We start from the raw sequence: 9,412 nt of genomic DNA on the forward strand, positions 1-9,412 counted from the left end.
TGGTAAAGCAGCAGACAAATGCACATATCTGTTACAAATATTCTTTTTAATGTTTTCTTGTACAAAAAGAAGTATTTTAGTTAGTTAGTTTGGACTCTCTCAGAAAGGTGTAATCCACAAAGATTGTCAGTGGAAACTTAAATGTCTTGACTGTCTTCAGTATGTCTGGACGTCTTGTTGAGCCACTTCCAGTAGGATCTGCAGCTGCTTACTGCAATAATCTGGGAAAATTAGACATATGCACCAGTCAGATCTTTTTTATTAAAGTCTGACATGCTAAACACTCTTATTTCAAGTCACATATATTCAAAGTTGAGTCACTGTGACCTACAAATGGCATAACTTACTGAAAATGTGCGTTAATCTATGTGGCACCCGAAAGCGATGGACAGTCATGTAGTAAACTGGAACTCCTGTTAGAGTGAGGGCACAGCTCCGCCCCGTGTTCCAGGGGTCCGAATAAAGCGAGAAACCCACAATGAAGAAGCAAACCACTGTGAAGGTGACCGCAATGACCAAAGGGACCTTAAGGTGGGTGAGCAAGCAGGATAGATGATCAGAGTCATGTAATGTGAAAGAAGAAAAGCTGAAAGACTCAGAAAAACACACTAACCTTGAAGGGCCTTGGGTGGTGGGGGAAGCGGTATCGATGGATGAGCATGCCCAAGGTTGCCAGGGCGATGAAGAACCAGCGTGAAAAAGAGGCAAAGTTGATGAGCTGGTAGATTTCCCCAGTGATTAACATCACCACCACCAATGGATACTGGAGACACACACAATGCAGCTTCAATCGCATGCTGCTACAGCGGCCATCACACAAACACTGTCAGCAACCCAGCTTTCTACAGCTTTCTGGGATGCACTTCTTTTTTCCAGACCCTTCACATGTTCCTACTCCAGTTTAGTACAAACCTTCACAATGGTTTAGTGAAATATCTTAGGTGCTGAGACACTAACATTGAGTCTGCCTTTGTTTTTAGAGAAAATAGATCAGAGGTCTTCTAGAGGGAGATTGTAAAGCCACACTGTAGCTGTGTGTTGATAGGAGGATAAAGCTGCCAGGCCAAGACAAGCATACAACACCAATGGTGATTCAGTTCTAAGTGCTCTGTCCAGGATGTGCAGATGGCGCAATGAAGCATGCATATTAATGCAAACTGTCTTTCTTTGTTGACAGGAAAGGAAAAAAGTTTTACTTATTTAAAAAATATATCCTTTTTGCTTCAGCAGATGCAGAATGAACTAATAAAAATTCCAAATCAGAGACACTTAAGTATTTGGAGGAGAAGGAGTTTTACAACTGGAGAGACTCAAGATGAGCTTACATTGTAACATGTTAATTGGAGCAAAGTGTTGTAAAACAACAGGAAATAAGTCAAAAAACATGTCACTAATAATAAGAAAAAATCAATCAAATCTCATTTTAAGCTTGACAAAAAACGACGTGTAAATAAATGTCACATTGTGTGTATATTGGCTGATGACGATTAATAAATTAAAATGAGATTCATTCTAAAAGCATCACACCAAGAAATATAACAAGACTTTTCAGAGTAAAAGAAATAGAAGAATGATAATAGGCAGTTGTTGCTGTTCATCATCTGTTATGGTGGAACAGTTTTGTGTGATTTGTGGTCTTTGGACGGTACTGACCAGGAGGAGCACTGCAGGTAAAGGTGTGTGTTGTCGGATATGAATCATGGAAAAGATCGGCGGCCAGTGGCCTTCTCTGGCACCCACAAACAGCATCCTGCAGCCACAAATCTCATAAGTTCAGAATTGCACAGAAAGCATTAAGAACAGCCAGCATTTGCTCTCATAATACCTGGGTGACCCGAAGAAGCCGCCATTGAGAGCTCCAAGGCAAGATAGAGCGACCAGAATGGGAATCACTGAGGCCAGGCCCTGAAGAGCACAGTTTGCAAACGTCTGCAGGCAAACAAACGTCACATCAGAACACAGCTGTGCTAACATATTCTCTCTACATTCTTCGTCTGTGGAACATTTTGCTCTTTGCTGACCACAGCCACTGCATCAGACAGCAGCAGCTCAGCGGGCGTCATCACGGTGTAGTAGGCCACATTTACAAGCACGTAAAACACTGTCACCGTCACCATGGAGCAGATTATTGCCAAAGGGATGTTTCTGAAAGCATATGATTCACACAGAACATATGAACGTTTACTTTTCAACTCACTCAAAGGAATTATCTCAATCTGAGGCAAATATACAAAATACCTATTTGGATTTATTACTTCTTCTGTGACAAAGTTCAGATAAAACCTAGGAGAAGGAGGAGAAACTGAACTTTACTCTGATACCCCTAAAGAAAAACTACTACAGTCAACCATTATTTGTGCACCACATAAATCTGGCCTTTAAAGCGACAAGAAGAAAACCATTGCTGGAAGAAACCCACCCATGTTTTCTCACAGGCCATGCAGCAAACATGCGGAAGACATTGCTTCGATCAAATGAGAGCAAAATTTTATTGTTTGTTATGTGTGGTGGAAAACTACTTTGGCACTTCACCCTCAACACATTCACTGCAGGTTGAAACATAGTGTTGGCAGTATCATGCTGTGGGAAAGTTTTTTTTTTCAGCAGGGGGAGTATATGCAGGGTTAATAGGAAAACAGATGGAGGAAATGCAGAGCAATCCTGAAAGAAACACATCACAGTTATGTGCTATTTTCTGTCAGTCCAACCCATAAAATCCCATCAAATATGTTAACATTTGTATATATAACTTGACAAAATATAAACTGTGCTGACTTACCATCCACCGTATGCATATAAACCATTATAGAAAGCCAGTGGAAGCCTGTCCAGAGTTATGGACTCCAACTCAAATCCATTCTGGAAATTTTCTGTCTTTCCTGCAAAGACCAGCTGAAAAGTTGAAATGTTCCCAGGAACTCCATCTTATTCAGTATTACTGCTTCCATCTTCATACCTTTTGCTAGAGCTATGACCCCAGGAATAATTATGAGTACCAGCGCAAACATCTTAATGAAGGTCAAGGTGACCTGAGTGCGGGAGGCCATGCTTACACTCCAGCAGTTAACGGCAACAACAAACGCTACAGAAACACAAATCACAAATTATGTCTCTACTGAATGGGAAATAATGATCCAAATATAAAGTAGACAAGAAGGCGTGGAATACCACTCACTCACTCACTCCGAGGATACTGACAAGTTTGATTAGCGCTGAAGGAGCAGGACAAGGTGCAAATAAAGGTTCAACAACGTAACGTCCAAAAGCTAGAGAGACATAGGACGCCACAGCTGGTCTGAAAAAAAAAAAAAAAAAGAGTACTTATACTTTAAAGGCGTCTGTTATTCTGATTTTTCTTCAGTTACCCCAAGAAAGCAAAAAAAAACTTATACCTTATAAAGAGGAACTCAACCCAGAGTCTTAAGAAGGCCGGTAGGGGCCCCAGTGTCTCCAGCAGATAAGTGTAGTGACCTCCGGATTTTGTGAAAGTGGTTCCTAGTTCAGCATAACATAAGGCCCCTGAGAGGAAACAGGAAAACAAAGATTCATATTTACTTGTAGTTCATTTAATCTTTTCTTTTTTTTTTTTTTTTTTTAGAAAGAATAGATTTTAAAATACTTGTGTTAGTTTATAAATCACTGAACGCTTCAGCACCAAAATATATGAAAGATCTGCTGATCTTTTACTCAAGCCTTCTGGTTCTGCTCTACCCTGGATCCCAGAACCAGAACCAAACATAGAGAAGCTGCATTCAGCTTCTATCCTCCACTAGTCTGGAACAAACCTCCAGAAAACTGCAAAACAGCTGAAACACTGAGCTCCTTTAAATCAGTGCTTAAAACCCACCTGTTTAGAGTTGCCTTTGACTAGTAGTAAGTGGAACATCGATCAGCATATTTCATATTTAATTTGATCATTTCAATGATGACATTTGACAAAATGCAATATTGATTGACTGTTAACCGATGACTGTATGGTGTTTTTGTGATGTAAAGAACTTTGAACTGCCTTGTTGCTGAAATGTTCTATATTGTAGATATTTTGATATCTTGCTCTGCTGCTTGTTTCCCTGCTATAAATGACTTTTGTCCCACTGAAAATATAAACTGCTGATTAATTCAGCTCCTTCAAAATTTCATATGACTTGTAAAATGCAGACAAAATTACTAGTGCAAAGGACAAGCAGGACAATATGACATTAGATATTATTTGGCATGCAAAGACGAACAATTTCGGATACAAAAAAATATTACAATACACCTTAACTTTCATGCAATAGTTTCCTTATAGGTATATTATTATAGATATAGAAGAGCATGGTCTTACCAAACAGGGACAGGATGCCACACAGCGCCCACACCAGCAGAGACAGCCCCACGCTGCCACTGTTCATCAACACTCCCTTCGGAGCGATAAAGATCCCACTGCCAACCACCGTCCCGATGATGAAGGACACAGCAGGCAGCAGCCCAATCTCCCTCCGAAGGCGCACCGCCTCCTCCTCCGTCTTCCCCTTATCTTGCTCTTTCTTTATCGGTGTCCTCTCCATTTTTGTGTGTGTCTGTAGGTCACTGAGCGAAACTGTAGTGGGAGCACACTGTGTAGGCCAGAACTTTTCCCACTCTCCCCCCCTCGTTCTTCTCTCATTGGCTCTTGGCTCACCCGCCCCGGGTGCAGAAAACAAAGCCGGCACTCTTCCAAGCTCCAGGAATTATTTAAAGCGGTTCAAGTGCTTGACACTTTTCTGTAGAGTAATGTTTGTCTGGGTAAATATGCTTTAACGTGGGTGTGCACTTTTGGACTCTGAGAAAAAAAGGTGTAAAAACAACTGCACATATAGCAGGAGAGCCAATTCTTACAGCATTCACACCGTGTGACATTTTCCTAATTCAAAAAAGTGTTTTAAAGCTGATTTCATTTATGCCATTACTTTCTTTCCCCTGACAAACTCTAAAAATACAATGCAGATTTCATGTCGAGGCCTCAGAACAGCTCAGCTGGTAAACAAAAACAAACAGAAGCCACGTGATTAGCTTGTTTTTGCCTCTTTTCACTCGATTGAACACTGTATGGATGTCAGCTTCATCTCATCAACAGGAGGCCCGCTTGTTAAAATTCCTGCACAGTATGAACCTAGAGGCTCCTTCAGAGGAGGGAATGCTATCTGCTATTTGAACATGAAAGCAACAAGAGTGAAAAAGACGATATACTGTCATGGTGGGATACATAGCTTAGCCGTTTTATTGAATTCAAAGTGATATAAAACAAAGTACTTATTCTGACAAAGGGAGTTTTCTGACCTTTCATTTGAAAACGTATAAGTCTTCAAGTATAATGTCAGACACTTGGCTTTCTGAAAGCATAGTGCACATTTAGCCCCCTATAATGTTAATACCCCTAAATAAAATCTAGTGCAACCAATAGAGAAGAATAAATGAAAAATCTCATTTGAAGTTTGAGAAAGTCATGCAACAAAGACAAGACCAAAGTTGAACCTATTGGGTTACATTTAAAATGCAAATGAGTTATTTTTTGGTCCATGTTCCTGCACTTTTGTCATTTTCCACTCCTTGCTGTGGCAGAGCAACATGAAACAAGATACCATTTGTATTTATTTCATTCTATTTTTTTAAAGTGCTATAAAATGAGAATTCAAAATGATTTAGTCACTTATTGTATTGCATCTTTAGAGAATTTTCTATCAAATTACTGTTACTCTTTCTCTCTTTGACCAGCAGATGGAGCTAAAGTCTCATCTAAGAAATGTTGCCATGTTCAGAATTGCCATGTTGCCATACACATATACAGTATATATATATATATATATATATATATATATATATATATATATATATATATATATAAAGCTGTAGTTCTGTGACCATGAAGCCTGGTGACATATTTGGTATCTCAGTGTGAAATCCCAGGACAGCTCTCAGTTGAGCCTCTCTTTTTCTCTTTTTACTTTGAAACAAGCAGACATCCTACAAAGTGAATGAAAATCCATCTCCACCTTGTGTTTCTTCAGATGTCTTGGCATGTCAAGGCCAAACCGGTCTTAACCTTTCCTTAGAGTCTATGTCTCCCATAAGCTAAACCTGCACGGAACATAACAAAAAGTGAATGAAATAGTATTCCCCATGAGGCATTCGCATGAAACTGAAGATGTAAAAGAAAAACTAAGCAACAGAAATATTTTAAAAAAGAACAGAAACAATAACACGATAAAACTGATTTTGATAAATTTTGTATTTTTTTGTTTTTTTAATTTAGTGTTTCGATTCAGAATTTTCCTTAAAATAGAGTTGATTATTATATTATTATATAGGAAAGTCATACTCCACGTAGCCGTCATAGAAACATCGCCCTTGGCAACCAGCTGAGGTCTTTGCATGCGCGGTACAAGATCTGGCAGCTTGAATCCCCCATTTACAAACCTATTATTATGAAAGGCCTGTTTATGTGTGTGTGCTGCTGTCCTGGGAATTAATTAACCTTCACACACAGATGCGCACATATACCACATAAGGGTGTAATATCCACGCATAAACAAGTGCATGTTTACTCAAAATACACACATCAGGTAGCGCACAGACCAAGGTGGGAACAAGTTGGGGAAGATAAGATGGATCATTTGAATTTTAAATAGACAAGAAAACAAAAAGAGTATCTAAACGAGATTACAAATTAACTTACAGGTTTAGTCAACACTCACTCGATTTGAACGATGTATTTAGCTGCTGCAAAGGAATCGACTAATTTACATAAGGCTCCTAAGGAGACTGGAAAAAGTCTGAAATTTGATATGAAGGCTTCATTTGATCCAGTAGAAGGATGAGATTTTGTACGCAAACTTTTATTGAGATCATTTGAAACTTCAGTCTGGAAATGTATGGTATTTGTACATGAAAAATGTGTGGAAAGTCCATTAGCCTTTCCCAATACAGATCCTCAAAGCTCAAAGCAGTAACTCTTTATACTTTAAAAATGGATTCTTGCAGTAGATTATGATCAGTAAAAGATGTTACTGGCAGAAGATAAGGTACTCCATTTGCATCTTGAGTTTGATTAAATATGCATTCAGAAGCTACTTTTATCTTTTCTTTTTACCTTGATATTTTTTTAAACTGTTTACAGCTATTCACACTTCATTATTTGCAGATTCACCTCTGTACTGAATTCTTTTGTGGAACTCAGAATTCCAAAATATTTATGGAAAATTAAACTATTCATGGATTTTTTTTTTTTCACAGAACATATCTAAAATATTCAACTGTGTGTATTCCTTCATGTGTATTAATGCATATTAATTGTACATTTGATGTTTGAACTACTAAAACAGGAAGTTATTTGACTGATTTTGCTAATAATTCCGCAAACTAATGTGAAGCTCTCTGATATCTACTTAACTACAAGGTGGACATGATTCAAATGAAACTGGAGAGATTTGTTTTCACAACAATTGTTCATTAGAGTTCATTATATAATTCTATCAAACTTATTCCATGCTAAAGTCACCCAAATTTGATTTTAGCCAGCCTATAACTGTTGATGGAACAGTCTTTAGCAGAGGTCTGTTCAGTATATATCAATATTTATAAAAATGACTAATCACATCCTCACTTTTTTTTTGTTTGAATATATAAAAAAAGCTGTCAGGGTTCACAATAAATAACTTTTCATTTGCATTTAGATCAGATCTGACCTTAGTGACCTTTACCATTGACTCTGACCCACCTGAGAAAGAAACACACACTAAAACCCACAGAGCCGTTCAACCATGACTCGTGCAGCAGGTTCCAGCAAGATCATTACATGAGATGAAAATCCAGTGAACTACACTTGATGTATAGTGGTGGTTGATACTACATGGATAAACCCAATCGACAGGTAACGGCAGAGTGCTCAAGCATGCAGTTTGATTGAGTGTCTTACGGCCCATTCTCAGATTACATGTCTGCTCCTGAGAGGAAGACATCCATTCATAGGAATGTGGAAGAGGCCAAATGCAACTATGATGCCATGGGGTTTTTCTCTACTCGGAGGATCTCAAAGCCTTTGGGATTTGAGGTATTAAGACTATTTGAAGTGTAAATAAACAATCCCGGCTCTGCAGCTTGATGATACAGACCCTACTGTCTGGAAGCCAAGACACACAAAAAACCCTGCTTTAAAAGAAAGCGGGCATGGAGGGGAGAGCAATGCGTCATGCTAGTCTGACTCAGGATCTCCCAGAAGACAATGTCTGCTGCTCTGAATTTTTTCTCTGTTTATTCTTTACTTCTTCCCTTTATTTTAGGGCATACAGACACATTCTAGATCTGTAGAGTCTTAGACATTCACAAACTGAATTTAAAAATGTTAAATAATTTTTAAATTCAATTATTTAAAAACTGTCTATTTGAAGCAAATTTAAAGGAGACCTAATTTGAGTGAAGCTGTAATTCTTGTTACTTTAAAGTAACAAGAGCAAAGTGACAAGGGTCAAAATAGTTATTCAGTTTGTTAATAGTGATGTTAAAACTAGCAATGATATATTTTTCCAAATATACTGTGATAGAACCTCACTAAGGCTTCAGCTGTGTAAGATTATTTTTAACAGGTCTCTGAATCTTCCCATGTGCATTACATTGTACATTGTAGAAAAACATATGCATTCACCCACAATTATTGGATTGTGATTATACCAGTGATTATTTACTGCTGTGAACACAATAGAAGTTTTTTGCAACATTTCTCTGTGAAGCAGTATCAGCATCTTTCAGTCACTGATTAAGCAACAATCTCCAGAATGTAACTGGAGTGGACTGCAATCAGTGTGCATCAAACATAATGAGTACAAACAGCAGTTAATCACATTCACAATCTGCAATTATTTCCAGGGAACATCCACCATCAATTATGCATTTACTTGTGTCAGTGTTTGCTCTGTTTTGAGCCACCGTCAGCCTGTTTAATCAGTCAAGACACTATAGTATGACACTGACAGCTGTTCAGGATCATTTTGTACTGACATATCGGTGGAGCCAACCCTAGCATTCAACAGGCGAGTGGCAGGGCATATCACAGGAACAATACAGACAGCATGAGCTCTCACAGTAAAATTGATGATGACGCAGTGTTATAAATAGAAAAAGAAAGATCATCAAAAATATTTCACAATTAAAAGGATACTTTCAGCAGCCACTCTTCTCAGTGTGCGCTTTAAGGCTTCTGTTATGCCACCACAACCTGCAAATATACAAAACCTTAAAACCCTTTCCATTACAGCGCTTTAGAACATCATTAGCTATGTACGGTCAACTTATCATAAAACACTTTTTTTTTTTTTAAAGAAATACAGCCTTCTTTTCATTTGGAGTTTTACATTTACTAGAGTTTCACAAATTCCTACGTATTCATTAACTGCAT

General features: G+C 38.2%; 1 protein-coding gene across 1 annotated transcript; it reads right to left on the bottom strand.

Annotated features, from left to right (window-relative positions):
- Nucleotides 1-27: 27 nt before the first annotated feature.
- Nucleotides 28-4,625, bottom strand: LOC102237094 (cystine/glutamate transporter-like). Its single transcript, XM_005800014.2, has 12 exons — nt 4,328-4,625; nt 3,393-3,519; nt 3,180-3,295; nt 2,957-3,082; nt 2,780-2,879; nt 2,239-2,283; nt 2,022-2,145; nt 1,826-1,929; nt 1,654-1,750; nt 614-763; nt 348-525; nt 28-221 (listed from the first exon to the last, which is right to left on the bottom strand). The coding sequence occupies exons 1-12, from the start codon at nt 4,548-4,550 to the stop codon at nt 157-159; spliced, it is 1,455 nt and encodes a 484-aa protein (XP_005800071.1). The 5' UTR covers nt 4,551-4,625; the 3' UTR covers nt 28-156.
- Between the last annotated feature and the right edge of the window lie 4,787 nt (nt 4,626-9,412).

The sequence above is a fragment of the Xiphophorus maculatus genome, chromosome 17 (genome assembly GCF_002775205.1).
Source record: "Xiphophorus maculatus strain JP 163 A chromosome 17, X_maculatus-5.0-male, whole genome shotgun sequence".
Lineage (NCBI taxonomy): Eukaryota > Metazoa > Chordata > Actinopteri > Cyprinodontiformes > Poeciliidae > Xiphophorus > Xiphophorus maculatus.

Bases quoted from the DNA above. Each gene is read 5' to 3' on its own strand.
- LOC102237094 (XM_005800014.2), bottom strand. From the start codon at position 4,550: ATGGAGAGGACACCGATAAAGAAAGAGCAAGATAAGGGGAAGACGGAG. The intron at 3,296-3,392 runs GTATAAGTTTTT...TTTTTTTTTCAG, and splicing joins GTTGAGTTCCTCTTTATAAG to ACCAGCTGTGGCGTCCTATG. The intron at 2,284-2,779 runs GTAAGTCAGCAC...TCCTTCTCCTAG, and splicing joins TTATATGCATACGGTGGATG to GTTTTATCTGAACTTTGTCA.